The sequence below is a fragment of the Orycteropus afer genome, unplaced genomic scaffold (assembly GCF_000298275.1).
Source record: "Orycteropus afer afer isolate SDZICR_OR568_19922 unplaced genomic scaffold, OryAfe1.0 scaffold00068, whole genome shotgun sequence".
NCBI lineage: Eukaryota > Metazoa > Chordata > Mammalia > Tubulidentata > Orycteropodidae > Orycteropus > Orycteropus afer.
The window spans coordinates 2,290,770-2,315,001 of NW_006921655.1; the positions used below are offsets into that span (position 1 = coordinate 2,290,770).

Below are 24,232 nucleotides of genomic sequence, written 5' to 3' on the forward strand. Positions count from 1 at the left end.
CTTCTGGTTAGCAGTCAAATGCTTTAGGCACTAAGCTACCAGAGCTCCCACGAGGCAGTTATTACTCTGCCCTGTGGGGTTGCTGTAAGTAGAATTGATTCTTATGATGCTTAAGAATATTTCTGAAAATAGTTGCTATGGGCCTGGCTATACTATTTTGCACACTTTGGACCTACCACCATGACCCAGTTTTTTTTTTTTTTTTTTTTTTAATTGTGATTTGAGTGAAAGCTTACAGAGCAAATTCACTATCCATACAGCAGCTCACATACACTTTGTCTCATGACATTGACTACAATTCCCACAATGCAACAGCTCCCCTCCCAGTTCCTCTCCATAGATACCTCTTCCCTGTGTCTTTCTCTCCATGCATTCCTGCACCCTAAGCTGTCTCCCTGTGCATACATAGCCCTTCTGTTCTCCCATGACTGTTCTCTCCAAGGAGTATATCTACCTAATGTAAATGTTCACCTCATATGCCTATCTTTTGTTTGGCTGGAAGCTACAGGTATGGGTTCAATTCCAGACATGAAGGGCATAGTCTCAGTGGTTCCATTAGGCTCTATCAGACCAGCAAACCTGGCATGACCTGGTCTTGACTCAAGCTTTTATTTTGGAAAGTGTATGCAAACAGGCAATTTCTGACCAAACATTGCCATCCCTCACCTTTTTATATCAGAAAAAATGGTTTTTCTTGATTAATTAGTGACATACTCTATTCCTTTTATGTCCCTTCTATATCTGAGCACTTACATTTAGTTCAGAACTAAATTCTACATTTGAATGTTCACATATGAGTTCTCCATTGGGTTTTAGAACTCTTTCTGGAGGGCAAGACTAAGTGGTTTCTAGGGCAGAGTACTGGTGTGTTTTCCTTAGACTAGACTTCTTTTTCATTATAACCCATCTTTTCCTCACTCTTATGTAAAATCACTATTTTTGCCTAGAAAATCCATGCTTAATTATCCCATCATGTAAAACCAAGAAGAGTTAAGAACAGTTGTTGTTGTGTGCTGTCAACTCAGATCAACATAGTTCCCTAAGTTGCATATCTTTTTTTTTTAACGTTAATTTTATTTTTAAGAGCACCAAAGGTAACTTTCATGTCATATAAAATGATCAGATGATTTTTCACTTACATTCCATTAAAAGTGAATCAGAGTATTGTCTGTAAAGTGCCTTTCGGCTATATGTATTATATACAGTTGTTACTGTTTCCAAGAACTTTAGGGACTGATGAAGTACTAAAAGTAACTGCAGAACAGCCTGATCAAAAAAACGAGGCCTTGGGAATTATTCAAGAGTTCTTTCTAGAGGCAGAGGACTCTAATGTTTAACTAAAAAATAATACAGAGTTACATTAAAAATTCACTTACAGAAAATCCTCTGGTTTCTTAGATTAATCCTTTATGAAGCTTTTTTTGAATTTTTTTTTTTTTGCTTTATTTTGAATTAAACTTTTTATTTTGAGATAATTAGAGTCACATGTAGCTATGATAAATAATACAGAGAGATCCTCCTTGTACCCTTTACCCAGTTTCTTGTAGTGGTAACATTTTACAAAACTGTAGTACAATGTTTACCAGGACATTGACATTGAGACAATCAAGATTATAGCCACTCTCTCCCACCCTACCCCCTCTGTCACACCTGGCAACCACTAATTTGTTCTCCATTTCTATACTTCTGTCATTTCAAGGATGCTACATAAATGGAATCATATACTGTGTGACCTTTTGGGAACGGCTGTTTTCAGTCAGCGTAATTCTCATCCAGGTTGTTGCATTTATCAATAGTTTATTATTGCTGGGTAGTATCCCATGGTCTAGATTACCATGCCTCCTTTCAAAGACATTTTGTTGTTTCCAGTTTCAGGCTATTATGAATAAAGTTGCCATAAACATTTGTCTACAGGTTTTTGTGTGAACATAAATTTTCATTTCTCTGGGGTATGGTAGTCACATGTTTTAGTTTTTTAAGAAACTGCCAAACTCTTTTCCACAGTGGCTACACCAGTAACCATTTTCAGAAAAATTCTTAATTGTCATAAAAAATGACAACAACAAAAACCCAAACCCGCTGCTATAGGGTCGATTCTGTCTCATGGCAACCCCACAGGGCAGAGCAGAACCACCTCATAGGGTTTCCAGGGCTGTGATCTTCACGGGAGCAGATCACCACATAGTTCTTCCAGAGTGGCTGGTGGGTTCTAACTGCTGACCTTTCAGTTAGCAGCTAAGCACCACCAGGGCTCCTTAAGTATCATTAGACAGTTTTTAGGAATTACAAGTTTTAGAATATAAACAGATAGCACTAAGCATCATTACACACTGCCATCGAGTTGGACCTGACTCATAGCAACCCCTCCTTACGTTTCCGAGGTGGCATCACTATGGAAGTAAATTGCCCAACCTTCCTTCCAAGGAGTGGCTGGTGGGTTTGGACCGCCAGCCTTCTGGTTAGCAGTCAAGTGCCTTAGGCACTACACTACCAGAGCTCCTAAGCATCATTAATGCCATCTATACATATTCTAAAATTTGCAATTCCTAAATACTTTAAATTTCAGATATACAAGTAACAACATTCTCCTTTGTCACTATCAATAAGAAACAAAACATTCTAGTCCAAATTCGATTTGAGATACACAGGAGGAGCCTTCAAAACAAAGAAAAGGCAGTAGGCAAAAGCTGGTGAACATAATGAGATTTTTACAACTCTCTTATAATATCCTAGGTCAGCAATTCTTACCTCCCCACAATGTTTTTTGGCCAGTTCTTCTAGGCGGGATTTTAACAAATTAACACTTTCATTGGATAAACCTTTGGCATTCTTTAACTCTATTTCAGGGACACTGGAAAAGAAAAAAGAAAAATGAAGCACTTCAGAAAGTACGGCCTGTTCACAATATTGCCAAGTTCGAAGCACTGGGCTGGGGATTTCATACAGGTCTCATGTGTTAACCTCTCTATGCCCCAGCAACATCCTCTTTAATCTCAACAGGATTTCAATTATATCCCAGGGACTCTTATTGACACAGAGTTCAGCATAAAGTCACGGGTACTCTGTGGGGAGGGAGAGAGCTGGTCAAAGGCTTCACTCTGGGCTATCAGGCAACCCACCCCCCAGGTGACCTAGCTTTACTGGGCTTAATGCCAGTATCTCCCCAATGCCTCTGTTTATGATTTCAACTTTATAACTTGATTAAAATTTCCTGTGTTTCCAACATCAGTTATTATCTATGGGCTTTGATTTGCCCCAGATCCCCAACTCTGGGTTTCTTCTCATTATTAAAAAATCATTCCAGTGATGCCTCATCACTCCCTGCCAAGCATCCTGAGTAATTTCTGGTACTTTACTTTCATGAAGTCTTTACTATTCACCTATCTATGTGTTCTCCCAATACGTCAGTATGACAAGTTGCTATGATCATTTTCTATTTGGATACATGGAAATCTGAGAGAAAGTAAATGATATGAGGGAACAATAACAGAAGTATCATACAGTCCCAGGACTCTGTATGGTCCATCTAACCCAGGATTCCACTTCTCAGAGTGGCATCAAGGATGACTTTACAGAAAAGGAAAGTTCTCCTACATAATATTATTTCAAAAAAAATAAGGAACGTCCCCCCAAAGACAAGCTTACATCATTATTTTTTTTTTAAAAAATTAAATAACCATCATATAGCCATATTATCAGAATAGTAAAAAATTCATCGATAATACTAATTAATTATACTTTATTTCCCAAAGTTGTCCTAATATCCTTGTCACCTTAATTCCTAATTTCATGTAGCTGATATTATATTTACTTTTTAACTTTTTATAAGCATTTCCATGTTTTTTTTTAATTACTCCATGATATTTTTATCAAGTGGACACATCAAGGTTTACCTGAATAATTCTGTAGTGTAATGATTCTCAGCAGGGGACATTTTTGTGTCCCAGGGAACATCTGGGTAAGTCTAGAGATATGTTTGGTTATTACAATCTAGGGAAGGGAAGGGTCCTCCCAGCATCTAGCACATAGAGGCTAGGGATGTTGCTAAACATTGTGCCGTGTACAAAACAGCTGTCCACAACAAAGAATTATCTGGTCCAAAATGTCAACAGTGTGAAGGTTGACAAACCCTGCTCTAGTGTTTGGTATTTAGACTGTTTTCAATTTTTTTGCTTTCATAGATAATGCTAAAAGTAACATTTTTACACTTATATCGCTAATTTTTTCTTTATTTTGATTTTTTTAGAAGAATAGATGTTTTTAGTTCTTGAGGCACTGGCATTGTCTTAATTTCCCCCACAAATTTATTTACCCTGAAATTAATTAATTAATTTGTACTTACTATATATACTCTAGGAGCTCTGGTAGCATAGTGCCTAAGGCACTTGACTGCTAACCAGAAGGCTGGTGGTTCAAACCCACCAGTCACACCTTGGAAGAAAGATGGGGCAATCTACTTCCGTAGTGATACTGCCTCGGAAACCCAAGGAGGGGTCGCTATGAGTCGGGTCTGACTCAATGGCAAACAACACAACAACATATATACTCTATGCATGGTGTTGGGAGCAAAAAAAGACTTCACTGTCTTCAAAGTGCTCAATCTTGACCTACCTGTATTTTCATATCCTCCATCACCTCTTAGGGAAACAAATTTCATTACTTTAGCACACACTGTGTAAGGCAGATGGAGCCCTGGTGGCATAGTGGTTAAGGCATTTGGCTGCTAAATGAAATTTGGCATGTCAAACCCATCAGCCACTCCATGGAAGAAAGATGAGGCAGTCTGCTTCTATAAAGATTTACAGCCTTGGAAACCTTATGGGGCAGTTCTGCTCTGTTCTATAGGGTCACTATGAGTTGTAATCAACTTGAGGGCAGTGGGGTGGGTGTAAGGCAGTGCTTCCTTTTTACTTGCCATTTTCCTTCTCAAAAATCTTCACTGGTTCCCTGCAGAGTAAGTTTGAACCATGTAAGATGATATAGGCCAGTCTGCCTTTCCATATGCAAAGTCTGGGGAAAGACTATACTGAATATTTATGATACTTCTAGAAAAGAACACTTGAATCCTGACTGACTGCTAATGCTTTCTCATTAACCAGTGGTTTTCAACCAGAAGTAGTATCAACTCCAGTGGGAGTCAGGAAATATGTGGGGCTTTTCTTTGTCCCAATGACTATAGGACACTATTGGCGTTAGTGGGTAGGGGTCAAAGTTGCTAAACATCCTGCTGTGCATGGAACAGCCTCGCACAAGGAAGAATCACCAGCAGTGTCCAGTGAGAAGACTGCAACTCTCAATATTCCTTTACTTTAGGAAGTAAAGGATCATAGTCAGCACAGGATACTATTTCTAATGCCAATCCAATCTTAAAATGAAATACACACATATTTTTAATAGTCACCACATCTTTATCCCTTTCTTCTAGATTACTCCACTTCCTAGTTTATGAAGAACTAGACAAACAAAAGTTAACACATCAGAGGAGGCAATTAGTCACTGTGTAAAGATTAATATTTGTAGTGACTATATGATAAGAACGAGCAGACTGACAATGAGATTGGTTTCCTGAAAACTTCTATTACTGATGTGTTTTGATGAATTAAAGGTGATAGGGAATAAATTTTAAATGGAATGGGGACAGGAAGAAGAAAACATTAATTACTATCTCTTTCTGAGTTGTCAACACAGAAAACTAAGATCACTGTGGTAGTTATGTTTGTGTGTCAACTTGGCTGGGCCTGGGAGTGGCTGGGCAGCTGGATGTAGTATTCCCCATGATGAGACTGGTAATCAACTCCACGGTGGAATCTACTGTGAGCAGCTGAGGAGCTGCCTTAGGAATGTGGTCTGCTTCCTATATATAAGGAAAAGCCTTGGGGAACAGTCTCTAGCTTATGGCACACTTGAACCCTGCACGTAGCAGTGTCGTTATTCAGCAGCCTGCCATGCTCTGCCTTGGGGCTTTCAATGGACTTGAATTAATGGCTGCTGTGTGGTTTGGTAACACCAGGACTGTGACATTTTATTTGTCAACCTTGGGCTTCTCAACTTCAGCAGCCAGCAGCTGCCTGAGTGAAGAAAAGCCTCTAGCTTCAGTGGGCCTAGAGAAAGAAGCAGAGCTGAAGCCCAAGGTTGAAGGACTTTCACCCAGCCCCTAGAGCCTGGCAATTTGAACTAGGACATAAAGCCTCCAAACTGTAAGAGAATAAACTCCTGTTTGTTCAAGCCATCACATTTGCGGTATATTCTTGTCAGAGTGGTACTACGTAACCAGAATCATCACATCAAAGCTCTTTACAAATGTACTCACACATCTGGATAGGTGGGTGGGCATTTAACCCTCAAATCTACTTTCACGTAAACTTCTTCACCAGTCAGGCCTTGAGGATACAGAACTAAATTTATTTCAGGGGGCTCTTTGACCTAAAAGAGAAAAAGAATTTTTTTCTCCTAGAAAATCAATCAATGAAGATTAAGAAAATGATCATCTTTGTTCAAAAGTTCTACTTTTAAAATATGTCATTTTATGGGTTATTTGGTATATTTTCATAAAATATGGTTTAAAAACAAAACTTGTGCCAGAGAGAATGCATTTTCCTTCTCATGACTATCTAAGCAGTTACATTCAAATGTTACTGAGTGCTAATTGTGTGCAAAGGGCTGGCCTAAATGCAGGGGAGGCTTGGGCGCTGCTACGATGCTGAACAGGCTTCAGCAGAGCTTCCAAAGACAGAGAGACTAGCAAGAAAGGCCTGGCAATCTGTTTCCAAAAATCAGCCAGTGACAGCCCTGTGGATCATAATGGTCTGATTCATAACTGATCACGGTGATGACACAGGACTAGGGAGCATTTCATTCCATTGTACATGGGGTCATCATAAATTGGGGGTCGGATCAATGGCAGCTACAAAACAACAACAGGACACAGTGATGGGGGAGAAGAACAGGTGGGTCAAGAAAGGCCTTTATTATTATTATTATTTTAAGAGCTTGTTTTACATTCAGCGTTATGTGTACATTTAGTTTCATTCCCTATTTACCATGCCCAACCCTAACCCAGTCTCCTCTCCTCCCTACCCTGTAACCATCCCCCTGTGCCTCTCATAGTTATGCACTCCTGTTTGCCCTGCATTTCCTGAATTTGAATGTTGGTCCTCTGGTGCCCTGTGGGCTATTGCTCTAAGGGATGTATTACCATGGAGTATGTGGGTGCATCATCCTGGGTTGAGTGGTCTGCATGTACATCTTGTTAACTATTGGGCAGAGAGCCAGCCCCTGGAAGTGTGTTTCATTCCAGGAGCAGAATGTATTCCAGGGCCATAGTCTTGGGGGTCTTGCCAGATTTCATCTGACCAGTAATTCTGTCATTACTGAGTTTTTGGATTTTGTTCCATGTTTTTCCTCCCACTCTATCCAGGATCTCCAGATTTGATCCTTTCCTGAGTAGTCGGCATTGGTAGCCAGACACTATCCAGTTCTTCTGGTCTCAAGGGCCATCGTGTCCTATGGCTGATTGTCTCTAAATGCCCCCCCCTTTTTTTTTCCGCCATTCTTCTTTGCTTCCGATGCTAGGAGACCATTAGTCTGGGATGGTCTGTCTCTGACTTGTCTCAGCTTAGATGGCCTCTTGCAAGCTTTTAAGACCCCAGTTGTTACTCACCAATGTAGGATGTGGAGCAACGCTTTTATGTATTCTGTTGTGCCAATTGAGTCTGGTGTCCCCCAGTACTATGGTCCTGAGATGGTAGATCTATTGGATGTCTCTCCCGTAGTGTCTGGTTGTCTGTGAGGGTTACTCTGTGTCTGTCTTCTATTGTTTCTGTAGGGACTGCAGGTGTTTTGTATCACTGCTGTCTGTGCAAGATTAGCCTCCGCTGAATCTATCCTTGGTCGAGAGTGTACTTACTAAGTGTATTCACTGACCCCCATCTGATCATCTCAGGTGTTTATGTGTTTATCTGTAGCCTGGTGTTTGGTGTTAATGGCAATGCAGTATTGTGGACACACTGGTTGGTATTAGCATCTGTCATCTATCTCTTACATGCACAAGAGAAAGGCCTTTCTAAGAAGTGGCTATTTATATCAAGACTTGAATACTGATATGTTAACAAGTGAAAACCCTTGACATGAAGAAATCTGATAACTCTTCTAAAATTGTATACGCTTTCTATCAACTACTTTTCACCAAATAGCCAAATACTCTATTGTTCTTTAATTTATTTATATTCACTGTTTTTCAAAAAAGATTTGAGGCAGTTTTTATTATGTGTACATACTGAAAACTAGGCAGGCCAAGGGAAGAAATATTTACTGAACATTCATATGGTCCAGACACTTTGCCAGTTCAGCACAGTAGATACCATTTCCATTTCACAGATGAAGAAATCTGGGCTCAGAGAGTTTAAGTTTCTTATCATAGACAGATGGTGACAGAGCTGGAAATCAAACCCAACTTTAACGCTAAAACTTGTTTCTTTTTCGTAACCACTAGCCTTGTCCTGAGAGCTAAAATGTTGCAGTGACTCAGCCTTAACTTTGTCTATGAATGTCCAGGCAGCCAGGGCAAAAGAAAGGTAATATCAGAAAGGTAAAAGTCATACATACTCCTCAAGGGCAACAAAGTACTTGTCAACACTAAATTATAACAGAAATTTATAACACAGAAACTTATATATGGTGACTAAGTTATGTAATGAACAATATTCTCATCAACTATGTACACAATATATGCAAAGGTAGTTTTTACATAGCTGATTATAATAAACCTCAAAAAAAGCTGAATACTCTATTAAAGTACAATTCAATGAATGTGGTCCTGGAGAGGATTAAACATTCCGTGTGTAATGACCTTTCATTCACTTATTCATTTGTGAGTCACCCACACTTATTGGGGGCTGACTCTGTGTCAGGCATGGTGCTTAGTATCCAGAAATGAGAAAAAAGAGACATGGTTGCAGCAGTCACAGAACTTCCAGTGTGCTGGGGGAAAACAACATAATAAATACGTAACCATAAGTCTGGGAATTTCTTTTGAAGCTATGGCTTAGAGAACCATCCGGGGTAGGTGCGAATAAACCTAATTAGATGAGGTTTTCTAGGAAGACCTATCTGAAGATGAGCATTTAAGCTGAGACAAGCCAGAGACAGACCATCCCAGACAAGGAAAGAGGCTCACAAGTGAGTAAGAGATTGGTGTGTTCCAAAACCAAAATGAGGCCATTGTGTCTGAACATCGGGGTGCAGGGGGAGAACGAGTAAAGCAGGTGTATTAGGTAGCTGCCAGATCACACAGTGCCTTGTCAGCCAGGTAGATGTCTGCATTTTATACCAAGTGGAAAGTCTTGGCAGGATTTTAACATGCAGATGATAATGATAACTCACTGTGTAGTAATGGCTGCACAATATGACAAATGTAATCAATGTCACTGAATTGTATATGTAAAAATTGTTGACTTGGCAAATATTTTGTTATATTTTTAGCACATACACACACACACAAAAGATCACTTTGGCTGCTAGGTGAAGAATGAATGGGGAAGGGAGAGCAGAAGCCAAAGTTGTTATAATTTAGTCTGTGTTGATGGCAAAGGAGAAAAAGAGAAAGTACATTTGAGGTATGTTTTGGAGGTAGGAATGGCAAGACTTGTTGCAGTGCAGTAACTTCTTGTTCTAGCCATGGTCTTTGAGACTCCCACCAGATGACTGGGTGGAACTATGTAAATATGAGGTGCTTGTGGCCCACCAACAGGATTGCATAGCTTGTTAATAATGTAAATAAGGTACATGACGTCCTTCTGGGAGGCAGAACCATGGAAATAAGGTGTATGGAACTCTAACATGGGGACTGGTCAGTTTTGCCATCTGGCTAGACTTAAAATGAGCCATCTCAAAGGGTGAAAGGGAGACTCTCACTACTATGAAGAAAGAAGAGTCAGGAGCAGAGCACATCCTGGACCGGACCTCTTTGACCCAGGAGACAGAACTGTAATACTTTGCTGAGATGGCAAGAAATGGCAAGAGATGATGAGAAGCAGTGGCAGAGAAACAGAGGCGAAGGCAAGAGGCTGGCACGAGACAGAGCAGTGGGCTTCTAGGTCTATGGAGCGGAAAGCTGAGTGCCTTTGGGCAGGAGGCTTGCTGGTGGAGTGGGGTGCCTCTGGCAAAGGCAGAGCTAAAACAGCTTTGTAACACTTGCCCAAGCAGGGCAGAGGCCATGGGAACGAGAGGCCGAGGGCCAAAGGGAGACACACCTGTGGCATGGCTGAAGTGAGGCTGTCATGACTGAAGAACTATATCCTGAGTATTCCTGATCCCGGATTGGTTTTTCCTAATAAGCCACATACTTGTAAGTATTGTCTATGAGTTCTTTGTGGCCACTGCAACAAATTAGCGACCCTAGCAGAGAAGCAGAGAGTGCTGTGGGAAGGACAGTAGGTGTCAGAATTAGTAAAAAGGTTGAAGTTGGAGGCTGACCTCCGCCTCACAGGAATCAGCCTTAGGCTATTGATCTTGATACTTCTCCCTCTCCTTAAGAAGTTATAGATTAGATATCACCCCTTTTTACACCTATACCCTTTTTATACTCACCAATGGATTAGATGTAGGTAGTGAAAAAGAAAGAAAGAATTAAGGATGACTCAGGTTTTTGGCTTGGATATTTGGTTTAAATTGATGGCAATTATCAAGATGGAGGAAAACCAGGAGAGTTCAGTTTTGGTCATATTTTGTCTGTAATGTCTGTGAGTCATCCTAGTGGAAATATTAAGTAGATAGTTGGATACTAAGCCTTAAAGTCTGAGAAGCTTTAGATGGACACAGAAAGTTGGGAATTGTCAGTATAGAAATTATATTTAAGCTAAGGAGTTAGATGTGATCACCTAATAAGGAGGTACAAAGGGGGCCAGGACTGAGCCCCAGGATACTCCAACATTTAGAAGTTGGATAGAGAAGGACAAGCTGACAAACAGAGCTAGCTGTGAGGGAGGAAAACATAAAGGAGGTGTCTTGTCACAGACGCTCCTCAGAGTTGAGTAGGATGAGGACAGAAGGTACCCACTGACTGGGGTACTGGGGTGACATGAGTTCAGTGGGTGAACCAGAGTGTACTAAGGAGTGAACATCAGATGAGGAAGTGAAGTCAGCAAGTCTAGAAATTTCTTCAAGAAGGTCTGGGTTTCAGTATTAAAGAGGGGAAGGAGCAGGGAGAGAAAATGAGGCTATAGACTGAGGGGATGTAAAATCAAAGAAGGAACGTGCTTTGTCTTGTTTTTAAAGATGGGAAATACCAAAGCACATAAGCATGTTGATAGGAGTGTTATGGAAGAACAGGAAAGATACAAAATTAGTATCTAAAGCAACTATTAAACACTTCACAGGGCAGAAGGTGATGGATGCCAGGCACAAGAGATGAATTAGATTTTGAAAAGAAGAGGGGCCCTTCTTCTGGAATAAGAGAAGGACCAAATCCAGTGGCCTTGGAGCTGATTCAACATTCTAACTAATGATGGCCCCATGTATGCCAGAATAGAACTCACTCTGTAATATTTTCAATGGCTGATTTTTTAGAAGTAGATTGCCAGGTCTTCCAAGGTGCTTCCATTAACCATCTACCACTCAAAGTCCCGCTAAGAGGAGGACAGGAAAGAATAAAAGCAGATGTCAAGGCTGGTAGGTTTCCTCAGAGGAGCCTCAAAGGGGTGAGGTAAAATTAAACTAACAGTGCTCCAGGCCTCCTTTTGCCTTGTCGACCAGAGCAGCCCAGTTTTCACTTGTTTTATATATTAGACAGAATTTAGAATACAAAGCATTAATTGCTAAGGACTGTTTGAATATTTAGTTGCTAAGAAAAAGATGAAAAACTATTGCCTTGATGGTCTCCTTAAACAGCCACCCTTTCAGCCACTTAACAAAAATCAGAAAAAATAGTATAATGAACTCTATATATCCATCACCCAATTGCAACAATTATCAATTTATGACCAATCTTGTTAATCTACATGCTCCCCTTGCCCCCAAATACTACTTCATGTTATTCTGAAATAAATCTCATCAGCCAGTCTTTGCTTGTGGTATTGTTATTCATTTCCTGACAACAACCAAGTGAAGTCTGGAGGCTACATATCTCCATATTTGAGAGAAAAATGAAGAGAAAGACTAATTAGACAGATAAAGACAAATTTTATCAGTGCTTTCTCCACCAAATCAAAGCTCTGCAGGCTTTTTCATTTCATAGGCCACGAAATTTGGAAAGGCTTCCAACCACCAACTTAAGATTTTATCAAGAAAAGAAATATTTTTGGTCCACATCCCTTTCACTATATATATTACTTTACAAAGCACAGGGTATTTTAATACCAAAATCAGAAGGATGGACAAAATCTTAGAACAAAGCATCGTCTATTTTTAGGAAGGGTCAATTTATCTCACTAATACATCTTCACTCAAACACTATTCTGCCTTTAATTTTTCTCACTTTGCTGTTGACCAGTTAAAACTTTCTTTCAGAACAACAAATAGGAAGAGTGCTCTAAGTTCATACTGACTGAGGTGATAAAAGAGAAAATGTCATGCAGATGATCTTAAAATAAGATATTCAAGATTCAGCAGGCCCAGTGGGAGCTCTGGTGGCATAGTGCCTAAGGCATCTGACTGTTAACCAGAAGGCTGGCAGTTCAAACCCACCAGCCACTCCTCGGAAGGAAGATGGGGCAATCTACTTCAATAGTGATACTGCCTCGGAAACCCGAGGAGGGGTCTCTATGAGTTGGCTCCAACTCCACGGCAGTGGTTGTGTTTGTTTATATCCCTTAAAGTTTAATAACCTACAGCCTCATTTTAAACAAATATTAAAATATTCAGAAGTAAATATGAATTCTTCACAAATTAAATAAATGTAATGTTCTTCCCATAAAAATACCAGAATTATTATTATTATTATTTAATTAGGCAAATTGATTCTAAACTTTATATGGAAAAGCTAATATAAAATTAATCAGGAAAATTTTGTAAAGTAAAAGGCAGCCACACTAAATGTTAAGGCTTGGTATAAAAGCTGTGTGGTTCTTGTTGGATGGAATCACCTCATAGTGACCCCATATGACACAGCAGGACTGCCCCACAGGGTTTTTCTTGGCTGTAATTTTTCTCCCATAGAACCACTGGGTGGGTTCAAACAGTCAACTTTTAAGCCGTGTGCTTAACTGTTGCACCACCAGGACTCCTAGTGTTACTTAACTAGTAATGAGATGGAATAGAGAGCCAATAAATAGATAAAAATTATATAGGAATTATTTCATTCAGCAACAACTTCTGGGACCTTCATACTAGGCATTGAGCATGTAGGAGTGAATATATATTCATATGAAGCTGGCAGTCTCCTATAACGTAAAAGTAGGATTTCAAATTGGTGGTGAAGACTGAAAATTTAACTGTTTAAATTTAACTGGTTTGCTGGGGGTAAGGGAAACAGATCTCTATTTAGATAAAGCTGCTGTTGTTTGGTGGCATCTAATCAGTTCCAACTCACAGTGGTCCTAGGTACAACAAAACAAAACACTGCTTGGTCCTGTGCCATTCTCACAATCGTTGCTATGTTTGAGCCTATTGTTGCTGCCACTGTGTCAATCCATCTCATAGAGGGTTTTCCACTTTTTTGCTGACCCTTAACTTTACCAGGCATGATATGCTCCTCCAGGGACAGGTTCCTCCTGATAACATGTCCAAAGTATGGGAGACAAAGTCTCGCCATCTTTGGTTCTAAGGAACATTCTGGCTGTACTTCTTCCAAGACAGATTTGTTTGTTCTTCTGGCAGTCCATGGTACAGTCAACATTCTTTGCCAACACATAATTCAAAAGCATCAAGTCTTCTTTGGTTCTCCTTATTCGTTGGCCAGCTTTCACATGCACATGAGGCAACTGAGAACATCATGGCTTGAATCAGGCACCTTAGTCTTCAAAGTTAACATCTTTGTTCTTTTAACAGTTCAAAAAAGGTTTTTTGCACATTTGCATAATGCAGTATATCATTTGATTTTTTTTTTTTTTTTACTACTACTACTTCCATAAGCGTTGATTGTGGATCCAAGTAAAATTAAATCCTTGACAACTTCAATCTGCTCTCTGTTTATGATGATGTTTCTTACCGGTCTGGTTGTGGGTTTTCTATTTATTTATTTTATTTTGAGGTATAATTCACACTGAAGGCTGTAGTCTTTAATCTTCATCAGTAAGTGCTTCAAGTCTTTTTCATTTTTAGTAAACGACGTTGTGTCATCTGCTGTTAATGAGTCTTCCTTCAATACTGATGCCACGCTGTTCTTCATATAGTCCAGCTTCTTGGATTATTTGCTCAGCATACAGATCAAATAAATACAGTGAAAGGATACACCCTCAACGCACACAGTACCTGATTTTAAACCACACATTGTTTCCTTGTTCTGTTCAAACAATTGCCTCTGGGTTTACAGATAGGTTCCATATGAGCACAATGAGGTTTTCTGGAATTCCCATTGTTCACAATGTTATCCATAATTATGAACCATACAGACAAATGCTTTTGAATCTCAATAAAACAAATAAACATCTTTCTGATGTTCTCTGCTTTCAGGAAAGATCCATCTGATGAAAACCTTATGAACAGCAGTCTGATATACTACTGGAAAACTTTATGAATACCCCTGAAACACTGTGCAATATAGTGCCAGAAGATGAGCCCTTCATTTTGGAATGTGCTCAAAATACAACTGGAGAAGAGCTGCCTCCTCAGAGTAGCCAAAAAACCAAACCAAACTCACTGCTGTCAAGTTGGATCTGACTCATAGAGACCCTTCCTTGGATTTCCGAGGAGGTATCACTACTGAAGTAGATTGCCCAACCTTCCTTCTGAGAGTAGAACTGACCTTAATGATGTGGCTAGAGTAAAGCATTCAAGATCCCCATTTGTTGATGTGGCACATCTCAAGATGAGAAGAGACAGCTACAAACATCCATTAATAATCAGAACATGGAATGTATGAAGTATGAATCTAGGAAAACTGGAAGTTGTCAAAAATGAAATTGAATGTATAAAGACTGATATCCTAGGCATTAGTCAGCTGAAATGGACTGGTTTTGGCCACTTTGAGTCAGACGATTTTATGATCTACTATGCTGGGAATGACAAATTGAGGAGGAATGGAGTGGCATTCATCATCACAAAAAATGTATCAAGATCTATCCTGAAGTACAATGCTGTCAGTGATAGGATAATATCCATACTCCTACAAGGAAGACCAGTTAATCATTCAAATTTATGTACCAACTACTACAAGCCAAAGATGAGGAATTTGAAGATTTTTAACAACTTCTAGAGTCTAAAATTGACCAAACATGCAATCGAGATGTGTTAATTATCACTGGTGACTGGAATGCAAAAGTTGGAAACAAAGAAGAATTACCGGTAGTTGGAAAATATGGCCTTGGTGATAGAAATAACGCTGGAGATCACGTGATAGAATTTGGCAAGACCAACGACTTATTCCTTGAGAATACCTTTTTCAACAACACAAACAGCGGCTATACATGTGGACTTCGCCAGATGGAGTACACAGGAATCAGATTGACTACATCTGTGGCAAGAGGCGATAGAGAAGCTCAATATCTTTGGCCAGAAGAAGGCCAGGAGCTGACCGTGGAATAGACCATCAACAGTTAATATGCAAATTCAAGTTGAAGTTGAAGACAATTAAAACAAGTCTTCTTGTTGTTGTTATGTGCCGTCGAGTCAAACCCGACTCATAGCGACCCCTCCTTGGGTTTCCGAGGCAGTATCACTACGGAAGTAGGATTGCCCAACCTTCCTTCCGAGGAGTGGCTGGTGGGTTTGAACCACCAGCCGTCTGGTTAGCAGGCAAGTGTCTTAGCCACTATGCTACCAGAGCTCCCTAAAACAAGTCTACGAGAGCCAAAATATGACCTTAAAGATATTCCTCCTGAATTTAGAGGCCATCTAAAGAATAGATTTGATGCATTGAACACCAATGACCAAAAACCAGAGGAATTGTAGAATGACATCAAGAACATCATCCATGAAGAAAGCAAGAGGTCATTAAAAATACAAGAAAGAAAGAAAAGACCAAAATGGATGTCAGAAGAAACTCTGAAACTTCCCCTTGAGCAAAGAGTAGCTAAGAGAAATGGAAGAAATGACAAGAAAAAAGGGCTGAACAGAAGATTTCAAAGAGCAGCTGGAGCTGACAAAATCAATTACTATAATGAAATGTGCAAAGAGTTAGAAAACCAAAAGGGAAGAAAACGTTTGGCATTTCTCAAGCTGAAAGAACTGAGGAAAAAATTTAAGCCTCAAATTGCAATAGTGAAAGATTCCATAGGCAATATGTTGAATGATTCAGGAAACATCAAAAGAAGATGGATGGAATACAAAGAGTCACTATACCAAAAGAACTGGTAGATGATCATTCATTTCAGGAGGCTGCACATGATCAAGAACCAATGCAATTATAGGAAGACATCGAAGATGCACTGAAGCAATTGGCAAAAAGCAAGGCTCTGGGAATTGACTGAATACCCATTGAGATGTTTTAAGAAATGGATGCCATGCTGGAGGCACTCACTCAGCTATGCCAAGAGATCTGGAAGACAGCTACCTGGCCAACTGACTGGAAGAGATTCATATTCGTACCCATTCCAAAGAAAAGTGATCCCACAGAATGTGGAAATTATCGAATTATATCATTGATGTCACATCCAAGTAAATTCTTACTGAAGATAATTAAAAAACAGTTGCAGCAGTACACTGACAGAGAACATCCAGAAATGCAAGGTGGATTCAGAACGGGATGTGGAGCGAGGGATCATAGCTGATGTCAGATGGATCTTGGCTCAAAGTAAAGAATACCAGAAACATGTTTACTTATGTTTTATTGACTATGCAAAGGCATTCGATTGTGTGGATGATAACAAATTGTGGATAACACTGAGAAGAATGGGAATTCCAGAATGCTTAACTGTACTCATGAGGAACCTGTACATAGACCAGAAGGCTGTCATTTGAACAGAACAAGGGGATACAGCATGATTTAAAATCAGGAAGGGAATGTGTCAGAGTTGTATCCTTTTACCACACTTATTCAATCTGTATGCTGAGCAAATAATCTGAGAAGCTGGACTATATGAAGAAAAATATGGCATCAGGATTGGAGGAAAGCTCTTTAACAACCTGAAGTACACAGATGACACAACTTTGCTTGCTGAAAGTGAGGATGACTTGGAGCATTTACTGCTGAAGATTGAAGACTACAGTCTGTAGAATGGATTATGCCGCAATAAAAAAAAAAAAAAAAAAAATCCTCACAACTGGACCAATAAGCTGCATCACGATAAATGGAGAAAAGACTGAAGTTGTCAAAGACTTCATATTACTTGGTTCTACAATCAACACCAATGGAAGCAGCAGTCAAGATATCAAAAGATGTACTGCATCGGGCAAATCTGTTGCAAAAGACCTCTTTAAAGTGCTGAAGAGCAAAGATATCTCCTTGAAGACTAAGATGTGCCTAACCCAAGCCGTGGTATTTTCAGTAGCCTCATATGCATGTGAGAGCTGGACAATGAATAAAGAAGACCTAAGAGGAGTTGAAGCTTTTGAGTTGTGGTGTTGGAGAAGAATGCTGAAAGTGCTGTGGACTGCTAAAAGAACTAACAAATCTGTTCTGGAAGAAGTATAGCTGGAATGTTCCTTGGAAGCAGGAATGACCAGACTTTGTCTAACCCACTTTGTTCATGCTGTCAGAAGGGACCACTCCCTGGAGAAGGATGTCATGCTTGGTACAGTGGAGGGTGAACAAAAAAGGGGAAGGCCCTCAACAAGATGGGTTGACACAGTGACTGCAGCAATGGACTCAGGTATGGTAGGGATCGTGAAGCTGGCACAGGACTGGGTAGTGTTTTGTTCTGTTATTTTGCCTATAGAATCCTTCAACACTGCAACTTGCTTAATTTTTTTCTTCAGTTCTTTTAGCTTCAGAAATGTGGAACATATTCCTCCTTTTTGGCTTTCTAACTCTAGGTCTTAGCACATTTCATTATAATACTTTACTTTGTCTTCTCAAGCTGCTTTTTGACTCTTCTGTTCAATTCTTTTACTTTACCATCTCTCCCATTTGCTTTGGCTACTCTATGTTCAAAAGCAAGTTCAACAGCCCTCAAGACCAGAAGAACTAGATGGTGCCCAGCTACCAATGCCAACCACTCAGAAAAGGATCAAATCTGGAGATCCTGGATAGTGTGGGAGGGAAAACATGGAACAAAATCCAAAAATTCAATAATGACCAGAATTACTGGTCAGATGAAATCTGGCGAGACTCCCAATATTATGGCCCTGGAATACATTCTGTGCCTGGAATAAAATGCACCCCAAGGGGCTGGCTCTCAGCCCAATAGTTAACAAGATGTACACGCAGACCCAGGATGCTGCACCCACATACTCTATGGTAATACAACCCTTAGAGCAATAGACCATGCGACACCAGTGGACCAACATTCAAACTGAGGAAATGCAGGACAAACACAAGTGCATAAATATGAGGGGCACAGGGGGAGGATTACAGAGTAGGGAGGGGAGGAGACTGGGTTAGGGTTGGTCATGGTAAATGGGAATGAAACTAAATGTACACATAACATTGAATGTAAAATAAGCTCTTAAACAACAAAAAAAGAAAAGGCAGTGGATTGGGTCAGGTGCACTCTAGTCTTCAAAGTGACATCTTTGCTCTTAAGCACTTTATGGAACTCTTTTGCAATATATTTGCCCAATAAAATATGTCATTTGGGAAAAAAAAAAAAGCAAGTTTCAGAGTCTCTTCTGATATCCATTTTGCTCTTTTCTTTCCTGTTCTTTTTAATGACCTTTTGCTTTCTTCATGCATGTTGTCTTTGATATCATCCCACAACTTGTGTGGTTTTTGGTGATTAATGTTCAATGTGTCAAATCTATTTATGAGATGGTCTCTAAATTTAGGTGGGATATACTCAAAGTTGTACTTTGGCTCTCTTGGACTTGTTTTAATTTTCTTCAGCTTCAACTTGAACTTGCATAGGAACAATTGATGGTCCGTTTCACAGTTGGCCCCTGGCCTTGTTCTGACTGATGATATTGAGCTTCTCCATTGTCTTTTTCCACAGATATAGTCAATTTGATTCCTGTGTATTGCACCCAAGGATGTCCACATGTGTAGTCAATATTCATGTTGTTGAAAAAAGGTAACTGCAAAATTCTATCACGTGAGCTCCAGCATCATTTCTGTTAACAAACCCATATTTTCCAACTATTTATCCCTCTTCTTTGTTTCCAACTTTCACATTCCAATCACCAGTAATTATCAATGAACTTTGATGACACGTTTGATCAATTTCAGACTGCAGAAGTTGATAAAAATCTTCAATTTCTTCATCTTTGGCATTAGTGGTTGGTGTATAAATTTGAATAGCCACATTAACTAGTCTTCCTTGCAGTGTATGAATATTATCCTATCACTCATAGTGTTGTACTTCCAGATAGATCTTGAAATGTTCTTTTTGACAATGAATGTGATGCCATTCCTTTTCAATATGCCATTCCTCGCACAGCAGACCACATGATTGTTAGATGAAAAATGGCCAATACCAGTCCATTTCAGCTCACTAAAATGCCTAGGATATTGATCTCTATGTGTTCCATTTAATTTCTGATGACTTCCAATTTTCCTAGATTCATACTTGGTACATTCCACATTCCAATTATTAATGGATGTTTGCAGCTGTTTCTTCTGATTTTGAGTTGTGTCACATCAGCAAATGAAGATCCCAAGAGCTTTAATCCATCCATATCTTTAAGGCTGATTCTACTTTGAGGAGGAAAACCTTATAAACAGCAGCGAAATACTATCTGATATAGTGCCAGAAGATGAGCCCCTCAGGTTTGAAGTTACTCGAAATAAGATTGGGGAAGGGTTGCTTCAAAGCAGATGGAGGTAAGAACTATTGGGGGTGTGACATGTTGTTGTTGTTTGCCATCAAGTCGGACCCGACTCACAGTGACCCCTCCTTGGGTTTCCGAGGCAGTATCACTACGGAAATAGATTGCCCCATCTTCCTTCCGAGGAGTGGCTAAGTGGTTTGAACCACCAGCCTTCTGGTTAGCAGTCAAATGCCTTAGCACTATGCTACCAGAGCTCCCTGGGGGGGGGGTGGTGGTGGTGGCATAGACAAAGCTAGTTCTATACTTATTTGATGAAAGTTTAAAAATGAAGTCATGAAAGAATTAAAAGAAAATCTCAGAGGACTCATTTTATGGTAACATTGGAATAAGGAAGCATTTTCTAGAAAGAAATAAACCATAGGGATCATGATACAGAAAATAGGTCAGATTTGACCATATTAAATATAAAAAAGGCATAAATCATAGAAACATCAAAATGCACAGTTAACTAGGGAGAAATATTCAGCTACGTGGATTATAACAAATTATGGATAACATTGTGATGAATGGGAATACCAGAACACTTCATTGTGTTTATGAGGAACCTGCACATAGACCAAGAGGCAGGCATCCAAACAAAACAAGGGGATACTTCATGGTTTAAAATCAGGAATGGTGTGTGTCAGGGTTGTCTTCTTTTACTGTACTTATTCAATCTGTACCTTGAGCAAATAATTCAAGAAGTGAGAAGCTGGACTATATGAAGAATGCAGCATCAGGATTGGAGGAAGATTCATTAACAAACTGCAATAGGCAGATGACACAATCTTGCTTGCTGAAAGTAAAGACCTGAAGCACTCACTACTGAAGATCAAAGACTACGGTCATCGATATGGATCACACCTCAACACAAAGAAAACAAAAATCCTCACAAATGGACCAAGAGCACATTATAATGAATGGAGAAATGACTGAAGTTGTCAAGGATTTCATTTTACTTGGATCCACAATCAATGCCCATAGAAGGAGCAGTCAAGAAATCAAACAATGTATCGCATGGGGCAAATCTGCTATGAAAGAACTCTATTTAAAATGTTTGAAAAGCAAAGATATCACTTTGAAGACTCAGGTGTGTCTGACCCAAGCCACGGTATTTTTGATAGCTTCACATGCATGTGAGAGCTGGGCAATGAATAAGGAAGTTCACAGAAGAATTGATGCATTTGAACTGTGGTGTTGGTGCAGAATACTGAATGTACCATGGACTTCTAGAAGAAGGAATAAATCTACCCTGGTGCAAGTACAGCCAGAATGCTCTTTAGAAACGAGAATGGGCAGACTTCATCTCTCACACTTTGGGCATGTTATCAAGAGGAATCAGTCCCTGGGGAAGGATACCATGCTTGTACAGGGTCAGCAAAAAAGAGGAAGACCCTCAACAAGATGGATTGATACAGTGGCTATAACAATGACCTCAAGCGTAGCAATGATTGTGAGGATGGTGCAGGGCTGTGCAGTGTTTCTCTCTGTTGTGTATACAGTCTCTAAGTCAGATCAGACCCGAGAGCAGCTAACAACAACATTTGCAAGACACGAACCAAAGGACTAATTTTCTTAATATATAAATTGCTCTTACAAATGAAGAAAGGAAAATACAGTACAAAAATAGACAAAGAATATGAACAGGTTCATAGAAAATGAAAAATCCATGACTTACAAAGATGGTCTACATAATTTATAACTGAAGAAACATACATTAAAATGAGATATGTCTCATCTACCTACTGGCAAAGATGAAAAGTCTGACACGCACAGTGTTGGTGAAGATGTGGGAAAACAAGCACTCTCATATACTTCTGGCGGGCTCAGAGACAAAGCAGGCTTTTTGGAGGGTAGTTTGGAATAGCCATCAAAATATAAATGAGCAGACCCTTTGCTGAAATGTAAAGCTAACCAATACAATTAAGTAGTAACTTTAGAGAAAATCATATAATAAAACAGTGGTATCTGAACATTTTCAATATGTAAACTAATTTGTAGTATACACCTCAAAATGTTATTTATAATTAACATACCTGTGCTACTAAAATCTACATTATAACAATCTCTCCAAAAGAAGTTTAAAAAAAAATCTGAGCTTATTGGCAGCAAATTTGGTCTAACAGACAAGAGGCTAATCTTTGTTTTTTTCCCCCCTCAGTGTGAATCTTTGAAAATTCACAGGTTTCGTTGGTGTGTTTGATTATGGATGCTGCCCCAGAAACCAAAGAAAGCATTCGGTAATGTGTGAACATGAACATGGGCAGGAACACTTCCAAATTTTGAAATCATCAGGCCTCAAGGGTTTTGGATAAGGGGTTGTGGATCTGCATAAAGTTTTCCTAAAGATCGGCAACTGTCAGGTGATAGATAATAAGGACTTACTGAGTGACTAAACTCTGGCTCATCTTTATGACCATCCGTTATTTACCTTTGGGGCCTAATGAAAGTGTTTAAGGCCACTTGTGCTGTGTACTACAAACCATAGACAACCAATTGAATTCTGTTTTCCACAGTTAAGGTGGTGTGTTTTTTTTTTTTTTTTTTTGGTCTATCTTGTTATAAAAAAGCCACCAGCTGCAAGTTTTCAAGTTTATCCGTATCCCTATCTTCAGCAACTCCTTTTTCCTTTCCATTTCCTGTAGTCTTAGAACCAGACAATTAGGTGTGTATAAAATAAGTAAGTTGGCTCTGAACCAAGCCTTAGGGGCTTTGCACTGCCTATGGGGTGTACACATTGTGACACTTATTTCGGCCAGCTGCTTAATGGGCTTACTTCCTGATTCTCAACAATGTTCTGGAATGGAGAAGTAGCCAGATCACTGGATAATTATGTTACTATTTTATTATAAGCATACACAAGGGAAACGTTTACATTATTTTGCAATTTCAGGCTAAAGTAACTCTTGAAATTAAGCATTAGAAAATTAAGCTTCCTGGGGGCAGAAGTTTTTATTTTTACCACTACTACCCAATGCCAAGGACAGTAAATATTTAATGAATGAATGAAGAAGCACACAGGGTGAAAGGGAGTACGTTTTGCCCTGACAGGTCCAGAACATCCAATTTTTGAGGAAATCCTGGATACGTAGATGAGGCAGATGCTATGGAATGATTAATTAAAAGCAGATGAAAGGAGTTAGTTATAAGGAGCTCTGATGGCGAGTTGGTAAAGCATTCGACTGCTAACCAGAGATCTGCGGTTCAAATCTACCAGTGCTCTGCAGAAGACAAGGTTGTCAGCTTCCATAAAGATATACAACCTTGGAAACCTTTTGGGGCAGTTGTCTGCCAACTGTGAGTCGGAATCCACTCGATGGCAGTGGGTTTGGTTTTCTGGTTTGAAGGAAGGTACTACTTTTTAAATAATATTCACAGACCTAATAGTTTGGTAGATCAAGTCCTCAACATGGGGAAAAAACTGTCAGTACCAGCAGCTTAATGTGCCTTAACTTACTTTCAGACAAAAAGAAAAATATTATTTTAAACCAAATGCCATTTAAATATATGTAGACTTAGCACACTCTCCATTACAGGTAAGATAATGTATTCTCTACTCTCAGCTAAGCGCCTGGGAAGGTACAGAGGGAAAGTTCCTCCATCCTGGCAAACACGGTGAGGCTCCCTGGGGAGCAAGGAGCCGATTACGTGCTTTATAGTTCTGACACACCGGAGGGTGAGACCTGAAGAAGGTCCTGACTGAAATAATCAATAAGGTCTGTGCAAGTGCCCAAAAGCGCTTCCAGAACAAAGCGGCAATGAGTCCAATACGAAGGTGCTCTTGTATCATCCTCAAGGGCTTTCAGAAAAAAGAGGGCAAGGCTGGAGGGTAGCAGGAATGCTATGCGGTGTCAGAGGAGGTAAGAAGCAGTACCAGGTAAGAAAGAACAGCCGACTTGGGGGAAATCATGTAAGAGAATTCGGCCCAGATGGCGGTTCCGGGGACCTGGCCGGGTGGCTGTGTGTGCAAGAACAAAAAGTAAGCGTAGGCGGAATCTGGGGGGATGGAAGGGCTGCAGGATCCTAAAGGGTCAGCCCAATCAGGAAGCGTCTCAGCTCCGGCCCCAGGAGGCGAGCCAGGGCGCGCCAGCCGGGCGGGGCGAGCCACGTTCCTACCGGTCTGCACGCGTCCGGCCGTAGGTCCTGGAAGTCTGCGCCGTAGATGGCTTCTAGAGCCTGCAGCTCGTGTTCCTGTCGCTGCGGGTAGCTCTCCTGTGGCTCGTCGCGGCCGCGGCCA

At 40.0% G+C, this 24,232-nt stretch overlaps 1 protein-coding gene across 1 annotated transcript in view; it reads right to left on the reverse strand.

The window, feature by feature from the left end:
• The window catches only part of EIF2AK4 (eukaryotic translation initiation factor 2 alpha kinase 4), a gene marked incomplete at its 5' end in the record, with an annotated part of 148,113 nt that extends 123,882 nt beyond the window's left edge, over nt 1–24,231 (reverse strand). Inside the window, 3 exons of the mRNA XM_007940511.1 lie at nt 2,749–2,851; nt 6,311–6,423; nt 24,112–24,231. Of these exons, the coding sequence (XP_007938702.1) occupies nt 2,749–2,851; nt 6,311–6,423; nt 24,112–24,231 (336 nt within the window). The remainder of the gene's footprint in view (nt 1–2,748; nt 2,852–6,310; nt 6,424–24,111) is intronic.
• Between the last annotated feature and the right edge of the window lies 1 nt (nt 24,232).